The following is a 22,445-nucleotide window of genomic DNA, read 5'->3' on the forward strand; positions in this document are numbered from 1 at the left end:
TCCCTACCCTGCCCACACCATTGTTCATAACTTTTTGAAGTGGCACTATTCACCCTTTAGGTATAGAGAGGGCATTTAGCATGATGATAGTCTAGTCAGTTGAGGCCAGAGACAGCTCTAAGGAATGCAAAATTGGGCAGTTGAGAAGAAGTCAGCTTTGGAAGAACTCAAGTCTTGAGAGGATATTATTCTCTGGAGGGAAAGGTATTACCCTCTTCCCTCACCACCATTGTCCCGTATGGCATTTTGTAGCAGAACTATTTACTTATTTGACAACAAATCTAACAGGGAGCATGCCCAATCAAGGCCCAAGACCAGAGGACCTTTGGGAGTTAAAAGAGTTATCACTGGCTGTCTGGAGTTGAATTTCAGAGAGGAGCAAGTCCCAGATACCCCATTTGAGTGAGCTACCCAGCAAAGACTTGCTGTCAGGGATAGCTACATATAAGGATGCCACAAGAGAAAGCGTAACAGTTCTGAAAGGACAGCTATTTGTGGAGCCAGATTGGATAAAGCTTTTATTGACAGGTCAAGGAACTTATATTTTATCCTGTATACAATAAGGTACACTGGAAATTTCTGAGCCAGGGAGTAACATAATTAAAACACTGTATTTAGGAGCTTATTTTGATAGCATAAGAAAGAAAAATTAAAGAAGGCCCAGATACTGGTTAAAAGGCTACTACAATAGTCTGGGCCATAAGTAATGAGGGGTTGAACTAAGTTAATGGCAATGTGAGTAAAAGAAGATTAGACAGATGCAAGAAATACTATATTGGTAGGATCAATAAGATTTGTTGATTAATTGGATGTGCAGATTGAAGGAGATGGCTGAGTCAAAAGCAAATGAAGTAAGTATAGGGCCTGTGTGACAGGGAAGATACTTGTTGCATCAACAGAAATAAGGAAGATAAGCAAAAAGGCTAATTTAGTGGAAAAGCTGGTAAATTCAGGGGGCAGCTAGGTGGTGCAATGGAAAAAGCACCGGGCCTGGATTCAGGAGGACCTGAGTTCAAATCCTGCCTCAGAAACTTGACACTAGCTGTGTGACCCTGGGCAAATCACTTAACCCTTATTGCCCCACAAAAAAGAAAGAAAGAAAAAATGGTAAATTCCACTTAGAACACTAAGAAAACCGGAGAAAGGAAAACCAGAATATTTTCTCCTTTTCTCTACCTGGTTATAGGTGGGGAGTATGAGGAAAGATTGTGAAGGAAAGTTTGAGGAAAGTTGGATATCTAAGAGAGATTAGGCAATTGGAAATTCAGAATGACAGTTCAGGATCATCATCAGGGCTGGAGATATCTACTTATATATGTAGGTTATGAATGAATAAATGAATAGACATTTATTAAGCACTTATCATGGGTTAGGCATTGAGGAGACAACTCTCAAACAATAAAATGCAAAGAAGGTATTGGCCTATTTTGGTAGAGGGAATTTCCTCATTTTGGAGTCCCCTATATCAGTCAAATCAGATCTATCCATTCTCTTCCTTTGTCCTATGTCTCTCCATTCCAATCATTTTCTTTGACTGTCTCCTATGCTTGGAATGTTCTTTCTCCTCATCTCTACCTACTGGCTTCTCTGGCTTCGAGTCCCAACCACAATTCCTTTCTTCTGCAGGAAGCTTTTCCCAACCCTTCTTAATTCTAAAGCCTTCCCAGTCTTACTTGTTTCTTCTCATATATTTGTGTGTATATACATGCATCTGTGTGTGGGTAGCTTGTATGTATTTTTTGTTTGCTTGTTGTCTCTTCCCATTAGACTGTGAGCTCCTTGAGGGCAGGGGCTGGTTTTTGCTTCCTTTTGTATCTTGACTTCGTAGGGGCGAGATGGCAATAGCCTGGGTATCCAGATGACTAGATGGGATATGGAAGCAAAGCCTGGTCTGAGGTGTCTGGGGTTAGCTAGAGTGGGCCAGATAAGTTTTCACTCACCAATCAAGATGGCAGAACTGCAGGGAAGGAGTTCAAAAAATGAATGAATGAACTGAAGGCATGGAATTAGGTGATCTCTCTGAGGGAAACGGTTTATAGAGAAAGGAGGGCTGATGACAAAGCCTTGAGGGGATTCCCACATTTAAAGAGTGGGAAAAGGTGTGGGGGGAAGGAATTAGATTTATTCTGTTTGGCCCAAAAGACCAGAACATGGAGAATGGTGGAAGTTGCAAGACACAAGTTTCAGTCTGACAGAAGAGAAAGCTTCCTAAGAATTAAAGCCATCCAAAAACAGAATGGGCTGCCTCCAGATCCCACTTCCCCCTCACTGGAAGTCTTTTAGCAGAAGCTGTATGACCACTTGGCAGAGATGTTACACATAGAGGGTATTCCTACTTACACCTGTTAACTGGATAACCTCAGATCCCTTCCAACTCGAAGGTTCAGAGACAGAAAAGGAATAATTGATCAGGGAGATACACAAAGAACCAAGAAAGAGCAATGTCTCATGAGAGTCGAGGGTAAGAAGAAGAGTTGAGGGGGTGATCAATTGTGTCATGCCACAGAGAAGTAAAAAAGAAAGAGGACCTTTAAAAAGGGCATTAGATGGAAAGTTGCAGGTGACATTGGAGAGCTGTTTCATTAGAGTGGTGGGAATAGAAGCCAGAATTCAAGAGGCTGAGAAGTGTGTGGGTGGTGTGGCAGTGAAGAGAGATAATATAATAGCTTGAGGAGGCATCAGGGTCAGAGGAAGTATAGAAGAGAGCAGAGCATGTTTTAGGCAGAAAGGAAGGAATCGAAACTGAATAAGAAAGGGGAGATAAATGGAGGAATAAGGTCTTGAAGAAAGTGGAAAAAGATGGGATCAAGAGCATGTGGGCAAGGGTTTAGTTTTCATAAGTAAAAGGGCCATTTAATCCTCCTGCCCTGGTGGGAAGGAGAGGATGGGAGAAGTTATGGAGAGTGGAAATGAGAGGTCCTTTCCAGTTCTAACCTATGGCTCTATAGAGCTTGGTCTACTTGCCTGCAGCCTTGCCAGGGTTGGAGAGGGGAGGGGATTAGGAAAATGACACAGAGGGAAGAGACAGATTGTTTGTCTTTGGGAGCCCCAGTCTGAGGGAGGAGACAACAAACAAAATGAACAGAAATTTGTTTATAAAATTGCACTTATTCATTTTGAGGGTGGAATAGAACTGGGATGGATCTATTTTTGTCACTCTCTATGGCTCCCTCTCTCTACATCTCATTTTTCAGTTCTTATTTAAACTGGAATCGAGTTTGTCTTGCATACTGTGTCTGTCTTGCACCTTATACAGGTGGGTGGGTGTCTCCATAATCCTTTCTCTGTATCTTCTGTACAGTGCACTCACTCTATATAATGTCCTTTCTCACTCTAAAGCACTCTTCAGTCTGTACTGAATTTGGACCAGGGAGGCTCATGTCCTCCCTTGCCACCCCTAAGGAAGGCTGGAGAACCTCTGAGGGAACCCCTACACCCTCCAGTCGGACCGGTGGGCTCCCTGGTTTGGGGCATCCGGATCTCAGGGGCTCTGAAGCTTGATCCCTACTTTAGTGGCCCCGGGAAATGCTCTCCTGACCATTCCAAGCAATGCGGTTGCGGTCGGGGAAGCTGAGGAGACCGGCTTTGAGTTCTGGACGGGTCCTCCCTTAGGACTCCAAGGCGTGGCCCCTGAGGTACCAGGAATACCCCTGGCTGAGGCTCCCTCCCGCTGCCTCAGGTCACTCGGGAGGAAAGCCGGGGGTCCCCCTAGCGGGGGCGGGGACCAGGGTAGGCGTGACCTGCCGTCTACGTCATCACGGGGCGTGGCGCCGGGTGGAGAGTCCCGCGGGGGCGGAGCCCAGGAGCAGTGACGTCAGGCCGGTTGGAAGTGCCGGCTGAGGCGCTCCTAGGAGGGGGGCGGGTGTAGCGGGGTTTATAAGCGAAGCGGGAGAGCCAGAGCCGAGAGCCGCAGCCTTAGGTGCTTGAGCGTCCCTATACGCCCTGGTCTCGGGCCCGCAGTCCGCGAGGCCGGCGGGCTGACAGGGACAGGCGCGGGGGCGAGCAGGCAGGGGCGGCGGGGGCCGAACCGGCCCGGGCAGGGGATGCGACCACGGCCACGGCCGCGGAGCCATGTCGGTGCCGCTGCTGAAGATCGGGGCTGTGCTCAGCACCATGGCTATGGTCACCAACTGGATGTCGCAGACGCTGCCCTCGCTCGTGGGGCTCAATGGGACCGTGTCCCGCGCGGGCACCTCCGAGAGGATCGTGAGTGACCGCGGGGCGGGGGGCGTGGTGGGGTCCAGGGCTCGCCTGGGCTCTGGGTGTCGAACTTTGGCGGCGCCCCGCTGCCTGGCTTCTTTGGGAAAACCCTATTTCTTATCTCTAGCGTAGACGCCAGTGGCAGATTTATCTGTCTGCTGTCTGAGAGGCGGTGTAACCTCACACTGTGCACCCCCCTCCTTCCACTCCTCCCCCGCCTTCGGGCACTGGCTCCTCCACCCTGCCTCCCAACCCCAGGCGGGAAAACTGATGTCCTCGGGAGGACTGGATGGGTGGAGGGGCTGGCGACTGCCCCCGCCGCCCCCTTATCATTTGAATATTGAAGCCTCAGTTGAGTGTGCTGGGCAGCCGGACCCTTAAGGGAACAGGGTAAGCTGCGGATACAGGAATTTACAAGCTTCAGGCTTTGGTGTCTATGCTGCTGGGTGTCTCTCGGTGTGTCATTGCTGGGTCTGTTACTGTGGGTTTTGCTGTGTGTCTCATGTGCAAAGTCTGTGTTTATTCCTGTGTGGCCCTGTGTTCCTGTGCGACTCTGTGTGATGCTGCCTGTCTCTTACTTTGTCCTGAGTGTTGCTGTGTCTACTTTACAGTCTGGATATTGCTGTGCATGTCTGAGGGTGGAGCTTTCTGGGTTTCTGTCTTTGCACACCTTCTTCCCCCCCCCCCACCAACCTCTTCCCCTTCATTAACTATCTTACCATGTGCTGAACATTTATTCCCATAACAAGTTGGCCCAGAGAAGGAACTGCACTGGGGCTGGGCATGATGCCACTTCCAGAGGTGGCTGGGATTGCCTCCCCCCACTTTGCTGGCAAAGCATCAGGACTGCCCACAGCTCCTGGAGAAATGAAGCCAAAAGTGAAATTAATAGTGACAGAACCAACCTTCACTGACCCCAACCCCAACCAAAAGTGCAGGAAAGTGCTTCCCACTGGAGAGTATGACAGTGGCCAGCCTGTTGAGCATCAGATTCCCACCCCTACCCCTCAAAAGTGTGTTCTTTCCTTGGGCCTCTACTTCTCCCCTCTGTCCTCAATAAACTGCTCTGTAACTTCCCCCCTCCCCATCTTTCCAGGGTTTGGGGAGAAGAAAATGTACCCTAGCTTCTGCTACTGAAACAGAAACTGTCTCCCCTCCCCCCCCCACAATTCCTTGGTTTACAAGTAGAGTCTATCCCACCACCTTGAAATGGAAGGAGGAGCAGGGAACATGATCAGCATATGGGACATTTTGAGAGTTTTTCCTGAGTATGATTGACGGCCTGCCTATAACACATGGCAGATTTGGAACCAAATTCTAGGTCTTCAGGTGTGATCAAATGTTTCCAAGTGAGAATATGCTTAACTCAAGGGGAGAGGCAGGGGAGGGAGGCCATTCTGAGAAGACATGATGTCCTGTTGAAACTAGAAATCATGCCTCAGATTCATAGACTGTCAGAAATGGAAGACACTTTAAAAGTGGGGAAACTGAGGCTCAGCAAGGGGGATGGTTTGGCTAAGATCACACAGTGACACCTTCTATTGCTTAAAACTTTTTTGTGATTCCCCATTGCCTACAGAATAAAATACAAACCACAGAGTCTGACATTGAAAAGCCTCCACAACCTGTCTCTCTAGCCTTAATTCATACCACACAGGGACTATATATTTTTAAATCTTTCTCCAGCATTAAACACGGGGCCCCGAACATAGTAGGGGTTTACTCAATCAATGTTTGCTGGATTGGACTTTTGAAGGCTAAACAAGGATTATTTCTGAGCAGAGTCTACCCCTTTCCCCCATGAACCCTTTGAACCTCCTGAGGTTTATTAGTTTGGAACCTTTGCAGGGCCTAAGGTGTGGACAAAAGGGTACTAGAAAGATTAAAAAAAAACATTATAGGAGGTTAGTTTGATAAGCTGGCGCTTGTGCAGACAGGCAAACCAGTATTTTAAGGGAGTCAAGATCATTCTATATGAGGAGCCATTGAAGGAACTAAAGGAGACATAAGAGTGATGATGGTGGGGGTTAGATATAATTACTACTTTCAAATATCTAAAGAGCTGTGAAATAGGGATTAGCTTTATTCTATTTACACCCCCTCCCCTTCCAGTGCAGAACTAAGCTCCTTGAGGACAGAATCTCCTGTTCCATCTTTGTATGCCGAATGCCTAATACTGTGCATCATACATGGGCAGCTAGGTGGCGCAGTGAATAGCGCACTGGCCCCATAGTTGGGAGGACCTGAGTTCAAATTTAACCTCGGACACTTACTAGCTATGTGACCCTGGGCAAATCATTTAATCCCAATTGCCTTAAACATACAGGGCCATCTCCAGCCATTCTGATCTACATCTTGCCACTGGACCCAGATGGCTCTGGAGGAAAGAATGGGGTTGGTGACTTTGCACAGCCCTCCCTCACTTAAATCCAATTCAGTGCAAGTCATGACATCACCCTGACGTTATGGTCCTCTTGGAGAATGAAGGACAAACAACAAGAAGCATCACACATAGAATAAATACTTTTTAAATGGTTGGCTTGAATAATGAATTATGAGAAGTCAGATTTTATCTCAATAAAAGGAAGAGGTTTCTAATCATCAGAGCTGTTCAGACAGTGATAAAACTGACTATCCCTATCTATCAAAGGCTGGATGAATATTTTTCAGAGAGATTGTAGGAAGGTACACAAGGCAGCTAGGTGACTTAGTGGATAGAGCACAGGGCAGAAAGACCCAATTTCAAATCTGGCCTCGAATGCAGCTGTGTGACCCTGGACAAGTCACTTAACCTCCACTGGAGAAGGAAATGGCAAACCACTCCAGTATCTTTGCCAAGAAAACCTCATGGACAGTATTGGCACGCTGTGGTCATGAAGAGTCAGACACGACTGAGCAACAACAATGACAATAATTCATTCTTCTGATAAGGGTAGGAGCTGAATGATTTCTGAAGTCCCTTTACTTCTAGAATTCACTGTGGTTCTATACTTGTCTTGTTCTGAGTACTAGACATTAGCTACATTATACTATTAGATACCGTTTTTCCCCACAGAGATAATAGCTGCCCCTGCCAGGTCTCTCCCAACCCCACCTGCCATTGCTCACACTTGAATGATGGTCCAATGCATAATAAACTCTTGAATGTTAAGGTTAAAGGTAATGCAGCACCACCCCCACGCCCCCACCAAACCTTCAGGGAGTGTTCAGCACCATGGCCAGTGACCAAGGGACTTCACTGTACCACTGGAAAGCTCCTTCTAGTCTATCAGCTGATATGAATAAAATCACTGATGGTCTCTATTCTCATCACCTCCAACTCAGTTCCTATGATCTATTTAAGACACCAAATCCCTTCAGAATTTCTGGGCTTCAGAGGGCAGGGTGAAGCAAAGATGGTTTTTGGGAAGGCTAAGAAGCAAGATCTGGAGAAGAAAAAGAAAACTATCAGCCAAGATAGGCACCTGGGGAAAAAAACCCTTTAAAAGTTAATTCCTAGCTCTGACTACATCAATGTATGTGAACTCCATTGGTCAAAAACTTTTTTTTACAGATCCTGTGTGGATTTACAGTTGCCTTTAGTGCTAGGAGAATGTTGACTTGTAATGAATTGGATTCTCATGAGCCTCCTTGATTCCTTCCCCTGTGACTCCTCCCCAGGAGCACTCTAGCTGTATCTGTCCTATATCTCCATATCTCTTTCATATCTATTCCTTTGTGTATAGGTGTCTTCCAGTACTTATCTCTTTCTATGTATCTCTCCATGTGCCTGTTTGTCTCTTTATCTGTTGGTGTCTGCCTCTCTGTATCACCTTGCTTTCTCTGCATCTGTGCATAAGGGACTCATGCTGAGTCTGCTGTCAGAAAGAACTGTTTGAATCCTGCCTTCTACACTTACTGCCATAGGCGAGTTATTTATCAGTTCCTTCATTTGTAAAACAAGGATACTTGTAGTAGTAATTGTCTCACAGGTTTGTTATGATACTTACACGTGTTTATGCTCATAAAGTACTTTGCGCCTCTTAAAATACTCTATAAAATGTGAGCTATTATCTGTCCTCTAGCTATGTATCTCCCTCTCTGTCTCTGCGTGTCAGACTCTATTTCTCTGTGTGTGTTGCTGTATGTCATTGTGTGTCCATTGCTAGAGCTCTTAAGGGAGTCAAGATCATTTTATATGAGGAGACATTGAAGGAACTAAGGGAGAGATAAGACTGGTGATGGTGGTGGTTAGATATGATTACTGCTTTCAAATATCTAAAGCTGTGAAAGAGGAATTAGCTTTATTCTATTTATACCCCCTCCTCTAGTGCAGAACTAGGCTCCTTGAGGACAGAATCTCCTGTTTCATCTTTGTTTACCTAATGCCTAATACTGTGTATCACACATGGGCAGCTAGGTGGCGCAGTGAATAGAGCACTGGCTCTGCAGTTGGGAGGACCTGAGTTCAAATTTAACCTCAGACACTTATTAGCAATGTGACCCTGGGCAAATCATTTAACCCCGATTGCCTTAAACATCCAGGGCCATCTCCAGTCATTCTGATGTGTTGGTTTTTCTCTCTGTACCTGCTTGTGTGTCTATCTATCTCTGGATTCTGTATCTCTCTATCTCTGTGTGTCTCACTGTTTAATTGTGCTCTGGATATGTCTTTGGCTTTCTGTTTCTCATTATCTGTATCTCCCTCCATCCAAAAGAGCACAGGCTTAAAGGATAGCATTGCTGCTCACTTGCATCTGTGGACACACTGAGGTAGCACAAAGTTAAAATAAAGGGGGGAAAAATCTAGCATTAGCTGATTTCAGTGTTCATGTCTCAATAATTATATCATTCTATGCGTTTATTGTCTTTCTGGGTGTGTTTCTCTTCCCATGTCTCCTTCCCTTTGCATCTTTCCTCTGAAGCCCCATTTCCATCTCTATTACATTTCTCTTTCTCTGCCTCCCCTCTCTCCCTCTCTTTTCGTCTCTATCCTTTTCCTTCTTTCTCATGTTTTCTCTTTCTCTGAATTGCTCTTGTCTTTATACTTCTCTGTTTCTCTGCCTCTTTCCCTCTGTCTCTGTACTTCTCTCTTTGTTCCTTCTGCTTCTCTTTTTCATTCTTTTTCCTCCCTCTTCTATGTTTCCCTCATTCATTGACTCTCATTCTCCAGCTCTCTGCTTCTCTATACATATCATCCTCCCAGATTTTCTGTTTCTCCTCTGCATCTCCTTAGCTACCTTTCCTCACTGTTTCTGTGCTCTCTCTGCTTCTGTATTCTCCCTATCTCCATGCATCCCCCCCCACCTTTCTCCCTCTTTGTCCCTCTGCTTGTCTTTGCTCTCCTCACTCTAATTCTCTCCTGTCTCTTTACTTCTCTCTCTCTCATTCCTCCCTACATCTCTTGCTTTTTCCCGTTTTCTTTTCTTTCTTTCTCTCCTTTTTTTTTTTTGCAGGGCAATGAGGGTTAAGTGACTTGCCCAGGGTCACACAGCTAGTAAATGTCAAGTATCTGAGGACGGATTTGAGCTCAGGTCCTCCTGAATCCAGGGCCGGTGTTCTATCCACTGCACGCTACCTAGCTGCCTCTCTTTTTCTCTACCTGTCTCTAGCTAACTATCTGCATCAGCGGACTCATTTGCTTCTCTCTTCTTTCAACTTCCCTATCTTTCTGTGTCTTCTATGCACATTCCTCTATTTCTCTTTTTGTCTTTCTGTTTCTCCCTTTCTTTTTTGCCCCCTCTTTCTCTGAATCTCCTCTGTGCCTCTGCTTCTTTCTTCCTCTCTAAGTTTCTGTCTACCCCTCTGACTTCTCCCTCTGCCTTTCATTGTCCCTTCCACTTTCTTCCTCTTCCCCTCTCTCTTTCTCTTTCTTTGTTCCCTGCCTCTCTACCTGCTTTTCTCTCCCCCTCATTCTTTCTCTCCCCTCTCTTTTCCTTCCTCTCTGTTTCTATCTCTCTGCATCTCCATCACTCTGTATTTCTCTGTATCTGTGGGTGTTTCACTATGTCTATGTGTTTTTTCTCTATGTATGTGTGGATGTTCATGCGTGTACATATGTGTGTACTTCTTTGTGACTGTGCATATTTGCATGTGTGTGGTTCTATTTGTGTTGGTGTGTCTCATATCTGTATCTGTGTTATCTATTTTATTAATGAAATATTTATTAAGTCCCTTTTGTGTGCAGAGCATTGGAGAAAATATAAAGTTTAGCTAAGACATTGTCACTACCCTCATGGAGTTTCCATCCCCACAATTGGAATGCTCTTCCTCCTCACCTCCACCTCTTAGCTTCCCTGGCTTTCTTCAGGACTAAGATCAGCTTCTGCAGGAAGGCTCTCCCCTCCCCCATTGTTAGTGCCTTCCCTCTGAGATCACCTTCTATGTATTAATCTATATCTTGAATGTACATAATCATTTACATGTTGCCTCCCTCATCAGAATGTAAGTTCCCTGAGGTCAGGGACTGTTTTGGAACTTTCTTTGTATCCCCAGAACCTACCACAGTGCCTGACACATAATAACAACAAATTCTTGTTGATTCACTCTAATACAAGCACAATATGATATTGGATAATAAGTGCTTCAGAGATTGTCAAACCAAGCGCCATGTGAGATCTAAAAGGGACATATCTTTAGTGACTAGAAAGATTAGAAAAAAGTTTGGAGTAGGTAACATTGGAGTTATATTTTAAAAGATGGATAGGAATCCAATAGGTGAGGAGGGAGAAGGAAGAGGAAACTGCCAATACACTCATCAATCAATCAATCAATAGGCCATTATTAAAGGCCTGCTATATGCCAACTGCTGTCCTAAGCTCTGGAGATACAGAGACAGGCAAAAGCACAGGCAGGAGGGGATGTGAGATTTTCAGGCAACAGAAAGTGGGCCAATTTGTCTGGAGCATAGAATATGTAGAAAAGAGTAATATGAGATTAGACTAGAAAAATAATATGGCACCCGGTTGTAGGGGAATGGGAATGCCACACAAAAGGGTTTGAATTTCACTCACCAGATCTATACATAAGAAAGATTATATGGGGAACATTGGGAAGGACAGATTAAAGGTGATAGAGTAGATGCCGACAGACCTTTTATGAGGCTATTGTAATAATCCAAGCATGTAGTATACGTGTCTCTACCAGGATGGTGTCAATGGAAACTGAGAGGAGGAGATGGATGCAAGAGATGTTAAAGAGATAGGATCAACAGGACCTGGCAGCTGATTGGATAAGAGATAAGAGGGAGAAAAGAGCCAAAGATGGTCCTAAAGTTTGTTTGTTTTACTAGTGGTGGGGAGAGCTCAGGTTGGTTTTAGCATGGGAAATTAGGTGATGGTGATTTCACTACCAGAAATAGTGATACCAGAAAGAGGACCAAATTTAGAGATAAAGTCTATTGAGTTTGAGCTACCAGTGGGACATCCAGGTGGAGTTGTACTGAGACAGTTGGAAATATGGGGATGAAGCTCAGAAGGGAGGATGGAGCCAGAAATATGAGATTGTTGCTCTCACCATGCTGCCTACACTCCAGCCATCATCTTCATCTCTTCTCTGCCCCTCTTCTCCCCTGGGCACCCTTATACTCCAGCCTGGTTCTAATACTTGAGCTTTTACATTATGTTCCTTGGAACCAGGCCTTGATGCCACTTTCTAACCATTGCCATACATGTGGAGATGCTGCCTCACAAGGAACCACCCCCTTTCCCCATTCCCCTTATGTGCTGTCTTCCTCCATTAGAATATAAGTTCTTTGAGGGCAGGAACTATCTTGCTCACTTGTGTTTGTATCCCCAACACTCAGCACAGTGCCTGTCACATAGAAGTGCTTAATAAATGTTTAATCTCTCTGTTCAGGAAATTAGACAGAAGGCCAAGGACAGAATCTTGAGAAATTTGCATATGTCTGCCTTTCTTTCTCTGAACCTCTCTCTCTCTCTCTCTCTCTCTCTGTCTTTATGATTCTTTCTCTTTTTGCATCTGTTAGTCTGTGACCCTTTCTGTGCCTATGTCTACCTGAGTCTGACTCTTTGCCCCTGTGGCTTTGATTCTGTCTCTGGGTCTGTCTGCCTATCTGTCTCTGTTTCTCTTTGTCATTTGCTTTCCCTCCATTCTCTCTCTCTCTCTCTCTCTCTCTCTCTCTCTCTCTCTCTCTCTCTCTCTCTCTCTCTCTCTCTCTCCTCATGCATTTATCAATGCCTTGGATGCAAGCCTAAATGGCATGGCATGCTAATACCACTTGCAGGTGACACAAATCTCAGAGGGATTTCTAGCATGTTGAACAATGTAATTGGGATCCAAAAGAACCATGGTGGGCTGGATCTAATAAGATGAAATGCGATAGACAGAAATGTTAAATCTCATACTTGGCTGCAGAAAGCCAGTTGCACAAGTACAGGGGTGGAGAGGCATGGCAAGACACCATTTGGTATGAAAAAGACCTGGGAATTTTAATAGATTGCAAGTTCAATGTGAGCCAACATTGTGGTATGGCAGCAAAAAAGCTATTTCAATCTGAGGCTAAATTCAGTTCTCTGCATTTCTAGAAGCTGAGTGTCCTGAATGATGACAGTAAAGTCCCACTGTTCTCTGTCCTGCTCAGATATATCAGGAATGTTGTGTTCTAGACTGGGTACCAATTTTAGGAAGGATATCGATGCTCTGGGGAGCATCAAGAGGTGGACAGCCAGGATGTTAAGTGGACTGGAAGCCATGCCATCAGATGTCGAAGGAACTGGAGATATTTAGCCTAGAGTAGAAAAGACTCAGGGGAAGACGCAATAGTTGTCTACAAATATGGCATTAGTCTTGTTCTACTTGGTCCCCAAAGGCAGAACTAGGAATAATGGAGGGAGTTTTAAGGAGGTAAATTTCTCTTCCATATAGAAAAACACTTACCATTAGTTAGAACTATTCAGTAATAAAAGATGCCCATGAATGGAACATCCTAAAGTAGAAGGAAGTCAGAGGCTGGATGGCCTCCAGGGACAAGTAGGTTATAGAGGGGATTCCATACTCCTTCCTTGTTTGGACCAAGTAACTTTTGAGGTCCCTTCCACCTTAAAGAATCTAAGTCTCTGGGGGAAGCTAGGTGGCGCAGTGGATAAAGCACCGGCCCTGGATTCAGGAGAACCTGAGTTCAAATCCAGCCTCAGACACTTGACACTTACTAGCTGTGTGACCCTGCACAAGTCGCTTAACCCCCATTGCCCCGCAAAAAAAAAAAAAAGAAAGAAAGAATCTAAGTCTCTGTCTGTCTCTTTCTCCATGCAGGTTGTGTTGAGAGGCAGCTTGGTATACTAGATAGAACACTGGACTTAGAGTTAAGAAGAGCTGCGTTCAAATACTAGCTCAGACACTTGCTAGTTATGTAACCATAGGCAAATCACTTGAGCTTTCTCAGTGTCAGTTTCCTCAAAATAAATTATCTACCTTACAAGGTCGTTGCAGGGATCAAATGGGATACCATCTGTAAAATACCTTTTTGAACTTTAAAGCACTATATAAATGTGGGTTGTTATTGTTTCAACCCAGGACATCATCCTGGATTACATAAAGGATAGGAAGGATGTCAAGAAAAAGGCTTAAGCCTGTGATAGGTGGTGGGGGGTGGAGTTGCAAATGCCTGTAGCCTGGGCCAGATGGGGAGAGGTGGGATGTGCTGATTCCAGTTCCCACAATCCTGCTTTTTCCTATCCTGCCCATTCACATGTCCCTCTAGGACCCAGCAGGCCAAGCTCCAGCTCCAAGATGGGAACATCTGGTGAGGCTGCAGCTGGGCAAGCTCATCTTGAATAAGGGAGCTGATTGCAAGGGGAGGAGGGTGCAGCAAGAAAAGAATAGGCTGAGGGAGGCTCAGTCAGGCCACGTGCTGATGCTGCTGACCCTCAGAGTCTGGTTTGGCCTGAGAAAGTACAGGGAGGGAAATGGCAGAGAGATCTGTATATCTGCCTGCTCGCCCTGCCCCCTCTGGGGCCCTGGAACCCAGTCCATGACTCAGCTTGTACATCCCAATCTATCTCTTCGGGGTCTTTGTCTCTTATCTGTCTGTGACCCTTTCTCTCTGTGCCTCTCTATACTAAGTATGTCTCTGTGGTCCTCTCTCTATCTCTATAGCTTTATCACAGTCACAGAATCTGAGTTGGAAGGGACCTCAGAGGCCTTCATTAACCTAGCAAAGTACCTCTTCTAATGCAGTTTACTTCTTGGCCAATCTATATGACTTTGGGGACATGAGATAAATTGCTGTGAATTCCCACCAAGCAGATCTTGTTCTCCAATAAAAAAGGTACTTATAAAGATATTGCAATTAGAATGAATCAATTAAATGAGCTACCTTCCTTGCCCCCTCCTCACCTTGTACTCTGTGATCCCATTGTTTTTGGATGGAAGCAAGGGCAGAAATCCTTGAGACTGGCTTTCTAGCGCTTCACTTCAGACACTGTCAAGATGCTTAACCCCACTGGAGGGCAGGCAGATGAACAGGTGTGGGAGTAGCAAAGTTGACAAAGAGGGAAACTGATTGGTGATCTACACCTATGTGGAACCAAGAGCAAATGAAGGCTGTCTGCCACACATTGGGGCCATATATGAGTACATTTGCATATGTTAATAGATCAGGATATGCAATGGGATGGGGAGGGTCCCCCTCATCTTCACAGAGGTACTCATTCTTTATAACCCTCTCCCTCTCCCCAGGGTTAACATATGGTATTGGAGCTAGGAAATTTGAGTTCAGGGCTAACTCAGGGCAATTGAGTACAGGGAAAAGAAGGCTTAACTTGCAGGCTTAGGTCTTGAGTTCAGGTCCCAAATTGTCACTTAATTCCATGCTATTCACTTCCCTCATCAGTTTCTTCATCTGTAAAATGAGTGGATTAGTCTAGATGACCTCTGACATTCCTAAATAGAGGCCACTCTCACCCACTTTTCCACTGCTTGGGCCTGCAACTGTGGCATATTCTGTACCACTAACAAATGCAGGTGTCATTGCCCAAAGCTTCTGTCAAAGACAAGCAATGGGAGCAGGTCCAGATGGGGCTTTGTAGGATGGATGGCTTAAGATATAGTGACAGAAACACTGATTTGGAGTCAGAAGCCCTAAGTCCTGATTGTGACACATTCTAGTAGGGGGACTTTGGCTAAGTAATTTCCTCTCTTTGAGCTTTCTTATCCGTGGGGGATATATAAACACATATAAATTATCTATATCTATAAAATACACATTCCTGTATTATAGATAGAATTTATATATCTCATATAGAATTTATATCATATAGAAATTATTTATGTATGATGTATAATTTATATATAACTCATATGATTTATATATAATGTGAAACACAAGGATATGGATTTTATAGATAATTTATATAAATTTATATATTTTATATATTTTTTATATATATGTATGGTAAGAATATGAATTTTCTAGATATGCAATAGATTTTTTTTTAACTAGACCTATAATTTTATCAGCATAGGGAATGTGCCTTATGAGGAACCTTCTCTACCAATGTAGGTCAATACCTTCTCTGCAATTTTTAGCTTTACAGAATTGCCTGGAACACATAGAGCTAAAGTGACTTGCCCAGAGTCACACAATCAGTATGTATCAGAGGAGGGCCTTGAAACTCTCTTGAACCTGTGAGGCCAGATCTCTATCTAATTTGTCATGAAGATACTCTAATAATAATTACGTGAAATAGTAAAAACAAAAAAAATCCTCTAGTTAAGTATGTTTGTAAGTACATTTGGAAACCTTGGAGTGCTGTGTGTACATACCTATAAGCTATTGACCATGATTCTCCCTGTCCTAGGTCCTGAAGCTTCCTGATGGATGAGTAGGGTCCCTACTCATTGAGATGAATCTCTAGCATTGAGCCACACAATCCCCAAGAGAAAGAGAAGTTACTGGTGGACTTGAGGTCACAATCTGTGGCTGGGATTGGGTGTCAGTCTGGGGTGGGGATCAAGATTCAGTCTATGACTAGAGTAAGGCTTGATCTGTGGATGGGGTTTGGGGTTAAGGGTTTTCCCCAGGGCTGGGAAGCCATCTACATTTGTTGCTTCTATTTCTTCACCAACCATTTACTTCTCATCCCCTTACAACTTGGCTCTGACATTTCATTCTACTGGAAATATTCTCTTCAAAGTTACCAACCAACTTTTAACTGCTCAATCCAATGACCTTTTCTTTTTGACTTTTTGTTGATGTTAACCAACATCTCCTCCTGCATACTCTCTTTCCTGGGCTTCTGTGACACTTCTCTTTTGGTTTTCCTCCTATAAAGCCCAGTCAGAGGAGATCCCCTCCCCTCTCCAGCTACCCACCACCATCAGAATATGAGATGTATGATACGCCCACCAAATAACCATACTCTCAGGTCTCCTTTTGCCTTGCTCCACTACTTTTTCCCACACAGTGCCCAGCTAGGTACATATCCCTACCCTCAATTCTGGAGCTGGATAGATTCTTCCCAATCCCCTTGCCTCTTCCTCATAGACACAGATAGTTCTTCTAGGTATTTCTCAGAATTTACTTCTGCCTAAAGGGAGGAGATCGAGAAAATATATCTGGTAACGGTATCTAATGTAGTGATTGGATGTATCACTATAGGTCTTCTCTGTTCACATGGAAACTTAGAACTATTCTAGGTCTATAATGTGATCATCTCCAAAATTGGTGGTTGATCCCAGGCCCCAGGTCTGGGTCATGTGCTAAGGTGTTTCTGGGCAGAAGCCTCCCTCTGAAGACATATCTATAGGAAGTCAGGGAAGTGCCTAATAAATCACAGTATCTGCTCATGATTAAAAGCAGGAGAAGATGCCTATTTCAGTGTCTCCAACAGCAGCACAGAACTTTGTACAAGTAGACAAATGGAGTAGAATTTCAAATGTTGGTTATTTACAACAAGGACATCTTTTGGTAAGGGCTCAGAAAGGCCTGAGTCCAGTGTAATGGTCTTAGGGGTCTAGTCTAAGGGATTCTGTCCTCATCATTGACTGAATATGGATATACCTCACCATAGTTCAACCTAAGGTTTTCAAAAAGTAAGTCTTCTGTGAAATAGTAGTACCTGATATAGCTAGACCTGTTGGGACCTACCCCTTGGGCTTGGCAAGGCAGGAGGCCCCACCAGTTCTTACACCTTAGAAGGGTGGCTGCAACAGCCCAATGACTATCACCACTCTATAACTTGAGAACATCAAGGAGGGATACAGTTAAGTGTCAATGAGTAGGACTGATGTGCTTTCTCAACTACATGTCCTTGCTGGAGTTATTCATGGTTTCCCCATCCACCCTCCCTCCCTGATTCTTATCCTCTTAGTTTGTCCTCTGTCTTTAGAGCCACCCATTTTATAGGAGAGGAAAACTCTAGAGCTCTGCCATGTACCCAGGGTAGGGGTCCTGAGGTTGCCATGACATTTTAGGAAGGTTCATCCTGTCTATTTTCTTCCTCTTTTAAAATCTGGGAGGGCAGCTAAATGGATAAAGCATCTGCTCTGGATTCAGGAGGACCTGAGTTCAAATCCAGCCTCAGACACTTGACACGTACTAGCTGTAATGACCCTGGGCAAGTCACTTAACCCTCATTGCCCCACCAAAAAAATATCTGGGAAGAATAAGCCTCCCAGAGTGGAGAGAAGGGCATGGGCTTGGCAGGGGACAGTTGGTTCATAAAGTCTGTGAAAAAGCAGGAGGGTCTCCTCAGGCTGAAGCCACCCACATTCACTGCTATGTTTGTGCATTGCCATTACCCCCAAGTTAGTGAAAAGGAAAGAGATAAAGCATTGCAAAGATCAGCTAAAAGAACTGAGTCTGATGGGTGAGGAGAAAAGAAGGTTAGGGGGCCAGGGCAGTTATCATTCAGTATTTGAAGGGTTGTCATATGGAAAAGAGATTTCACTTGTGCTTCCTCAAAGAGGACAGAATTAAGATTATTGAATAATGATTGAGGAGAATAATGAATAATAATTGAGGAGAGCCACTCAGAAAATAAACATGTATTAAGCACCTATTTATGTGCTGGATATTGTGCTAAGTGCTGGGGGGGGGTACAAAGATAGGCAAGGGATATATTGTGCCTGCCCCCAAGGAGCTTACAATCTAATGGGGGAGACTATATGACAACAATTATGTGCAGACAAGCTATATACAGGATAGATAGGAAGAGGATAAATAGTCAACCAAGTAAGGGATATTTAGAATTTGTCTAAGGTAAGGCTTCCTAATAAATAATTAGAGGGATACAAATGTGATATGGGATACATTGGAAAGGGAGTTTCTGGTCATCAGGTGTGTTCAGGCAAAAGCCGTATGACAGACCACATGCTGGCAATGTTGAAGAGGGGATTCTGGTTGAGGAACTGCCTAAATGATCCTTAAGGGTCCCTTCCAACTCTGAGATCCTATGATTTTAGAAAAGGTGTCAGGCAGCCAGGTGGCACAGTGGCTAGAGCAATGATCCTGGAGTCAGGAGGACCTGAGTTCAGATCCGGCCTCAGACATGACACTTATTAGCTATGTGACCCTGGGTAAGTCACTTAAACCCCAACTGCCTCACCAAAAAAAAGTCCCTGTGTATAGAGGTGTTGAAGGGTCTCCTTTTTCAGCTATTGCCTTGGGAATACAGTCTGGCCCCTCATTCCTCTACCCTCCCTCTCATCAGACGTTTAGGCACAAATACACAAAGTATAGAGAACAAAAAGGTAGACTGGACCTCATAGATATCCCTAAGACTTGGTGAGCTTAGACTCATGATGGGAACATGGCTTTAGAAGGATATGCTTTATTTGAAAGGAATAGAATAAGTCAAAGATAAGATTGGGGTGTTGGCAGCATGGAATAATTGTAAATGACAAGGATTTACTCATGTGAAGATTCAGTAACACAGGGCTTTGGGGTGAAGATCAATGGAGATAGGAGCAATTTCATCATTAGTGTACCTTCAGACTGCCTAGACAGAAATGGAAAATAGAAAAGGACTTTCAGAAACATATGACAAGCCTGGAATCATGGGTATGATATAGCAGTGAGGGGGTATACCTCAATTATCTCAACTTCTGCTGAAACATTCTTTCAGCTCGAGGCAGAAAGTTAATTACTTCTTGACTTGCATCCTTGCATTCCATCCTTGGGGGGAAAAAAAGTGGAGGAGCCAACAAGGGAAACTTCTTTTCTGAGTCTGATTCTCACAAATCAAGAGAAACTAGTTGGTGAGCTAGAAATGACAGGAAACTTGAGAGAAGAGGGCATTCCACCTTGGAAATTGTGATAGAGGAAATGAAAGCAGGGCACAGTCTGATGCTGTAGATTTAGAGAGAATTGATTTCAAAATCTTCAGAAAGAGGATAGCTGGAATCCCATTACCTAAAAATCTACTGGAGAAATCAGTCCAGGAGGAATGGGTCATTCTCAATAAAGAAATTCAAAGGCACAAAGGAAACAAGCTCTGATGAAAGAAAAGGCTATCTAGAGCAACTAATATGGATGCACAGGGAATTCATTGACCAACTTAGATTTTTAAAAGACACACACAGAGATAATGGGGGAAAAAGGCAGATAACAGGATAAATTTTAAAATGTGGCCTAATTCTTTAAGACTAATATGAAGAGTGCTAAATTCAGAATGAGGAATTGGCAAGAGAATTTAAGGACAACAGCAAGATTTGTTGAGGGTTTTTTTTAGTTATATTAGGGGAAAGAGGAAGATCAAAGAAAATTGGGATTGCTTCTTGGGGTGGTTGAGATGATGATAATAGATTGAAAAGAGAAAGCAGAACAATTCAACTCTTGTTTTGCTTCTGTTTCCTCTGCCAAGGAGAATGAACTCAGATTGTAAAAGGCAGAACAAAAAGGACTAAGAGAGGGTTGAAATCCAGTATGAGCTGTGAGCTTATATCTCCCAGTTATAAGCAGGGAAATAGTAAGCATACAGCTACGCTTGATGAGTTTGAGTCACCTATCTCAGGTGAACAACATTTTATCTGCTGAACTATTGTCAGTGATATCTGAAAGCTTTTAGAGAATGTGAGAAGTAAGTGTTTCTGTCTCGGGTTTTTTGGTTTTATTTTGGGTTTTGCTTTTTTTTTTTTTTTTTAGTGAAGCAATTGGGGTTAAGTGACTTGCCCAGAGCCACACAGCTAGTAAGTGTTAAGTGTCTGAGGCTGGATTTGAACTCAGGTACTCCTGACTCCAGGGCCGGTGCTCTATCCATTACACCACCTAGCTGCCCCCATGGTTTTTGCTTTTTAAAGAGGAGAATGGAAACTGCAAACCATAATCCAGTTATCTTAATATCAATTCCTGGAAAAATTCTAGAATGCCTTGTTAAAGAGCTGTTTAGTGACCATCTGTAAAAGCAAGTGGTGATCAGAGAGAGCCAGCATGGTGTCATCAAGAGCAAATCATGCCAGACTAACATTGATTCCTTTTTCTTTTTTGGACAAGGTTACTAGACCAGAATATCAAGGGAATGCTATAGATATAATTACCTAATTTTTAGAAGAACATTTTGATACAGTCTCACATATTCTTCTGTGAACAACACAGAAGGATGTGGACTAGATAATATTAGGGAAGAGGAGGAGAACAAGCATTTATAAAGCACCTACTATGTACCAGGTAGCAGAGTAGATAGAGTGCCAGGCCTGGAGTCAGAAAGACATCTTTCTGAGTTCAAATCTGGCCTCAGACACTTAGTAACTGTGTGATCCTGGGCAAGTCACTTAACCCTCTGTAAAATGAGCTGGGGAAGGAAATAATAAACCATTGCAGTATCTTTGCCAAGGAACCCCCAAATAGGGTCATGAAGAGTTGGACATGACTGAAAATGACTGAACACCAATGACTATGTACCAGGTATTGTGTACTAAGTACCTCATTAGATACTTACAACAGCAGTGGAAGGTAAGTGTTGTGAATATGCCCATTTTACAGTTGAGGAAACTGAGGGAGACAGAGCTTAAATAACTTGCCCAGGGTCACAGAGTTAGGAAGTATCTGAAGCTGGATTTGAACTTAAGTCTTCCTAACTCTAGGCCCAGAACACTATGCACTTCACCACCTAACAGCCTACTTTATTTCACTGGCAATAAGCATGTGAAATATTATAGGTACTATTATCTCCATTTTACAAATAAGGAAACTGAGGTTTAGGGAAGTTAGTCCAGTATCACATAGCTAACTAGGTGTCAGAGGCAAGATTCATAACTAGGTCTTGAGTCCAAGTTGAACATTTCTTACACTGGGCGGTATTACCTAGTGATATGGTTAAGAGAGTTCAGAACTAGACCTACATGAACTGAAGCAGAGTGAAATGTACTGTATGCAAAATAACAGCAATTGTGTAAGATGATCTGCTGGGAAGCATGTGGTTATTTTCAGCAAGGCAATGATCCATTATAACTCTGAAGGACTTATGAAAATTGTGATCCATCTACAGAGAAAGAACTGATGGTATCTGAAAACAGATTGAAACACATTTTTTTTGACAATTCCTTAATCTCAAGTTTTGTTTTTATCTGTTTTCTCTCACAACCTAGCTAATGTGGAGATGTTTTCCATGACTACTCATGTATAACTTATATTGAATTGCTTGAGTTCTTGGGGGTGGGGGCTGGGAAGGGAGGGAGGAAGAGAAGTTAGAACACAAAGTTTTTTAAAATTGATGTCAACATTTGTTTTTGTTTTTGTTTTTTTAGTGAGGCAATTGGGGTTAAGTGACTTGCCCAGGGTCACACAGCTAGTAAGTGTTAAGTGTCTGAGGCCGGTTTTGAACTCAGGTACTCCTGAATCCAGGGCCAGTGCTATATCCACTGAGCCACCTAGCTGCCCCCCAACATTTGTTTTTACATGCAATTTGGAAAAAAAAAAGAGGGTTCGGAACTGGTTGAATGACTGGATCTAATAAACAGTCATTCATCGATGATTCAATATCATCTTGGAAGGAGGTCTCCATTGGAGTGACTCAGGAAGGTGTTTTGAGACCCATGCTGTTTGACATTTTTAATCAATGACTTGGCTAGAGTATGATGAGCATGCTTATCACATTTTCAGATGATACAAACCTGGGAGGGATGCCTCCAAAAAGCCTTTGCCAGGCTAGACTATTGGGTTGGATCTATATGAAATCCAAAAGGGATAAATGTGAAGCCTTGCACTTGGTTTCATAAAATCAGCTTCACCTGTATAAAATGAAGGAAATACAGCTAGATAGCACTTCATCTGAAAAAGAACTGAAAGTTTTTTTAGATCACAAGCT

The 22,445-nt window shown here is 43.6% G+C and overlaps 1 protein-coding gene across 3 annotated transcripts in view; it reads left to right on the top strand.

Moving 5' to 3' along the window:
- OLFM2 (olfactomedin 2) overlaps window positions 1-22,445 on the top strand; it is a 61,168-nt gene that overhangs the window by 13,302 nt on the left and 25,421 nt on the right. The window contains exon 1 of one of the 3 annotated variants that reach the window (XM_043979807.1): window positions 3,844-4,206. The exons of 1 other annotated variant lie outside the window; for it this stretch is intronic. In XM_043979807.1, the coding sequence (XP_043835742.1) occupies window positions 4,072-4,206 (135 nt within the window). In that variant the 5' untranslated portion in view covers window positions 3,844-4,071. Of the gene's footprint in view, window positions 1-3,843; window positions 4,207-4,489; window positions 4,591-22,445 lie in introns of those variants that run through there. One more of the 3 variants, XM_043979810.1, reaches the window with a different exon arrangement.

The sequence above is a fragment of the Dromiciops gliroides genome, chromosome 1, assembly GCF_019393635.1.
Source record: "Dromiciops gliroides isolate mDroGli1 chromosome 1, mDroGli1.pri, whole genome shotgun sequence".
Lineage (NCBI taxonomy): Eukaryota > Metazoa > Chordata > Mammalia > Microbiotheria > Microbiotheriidae > Dromiciops > Dromiciops gliroides.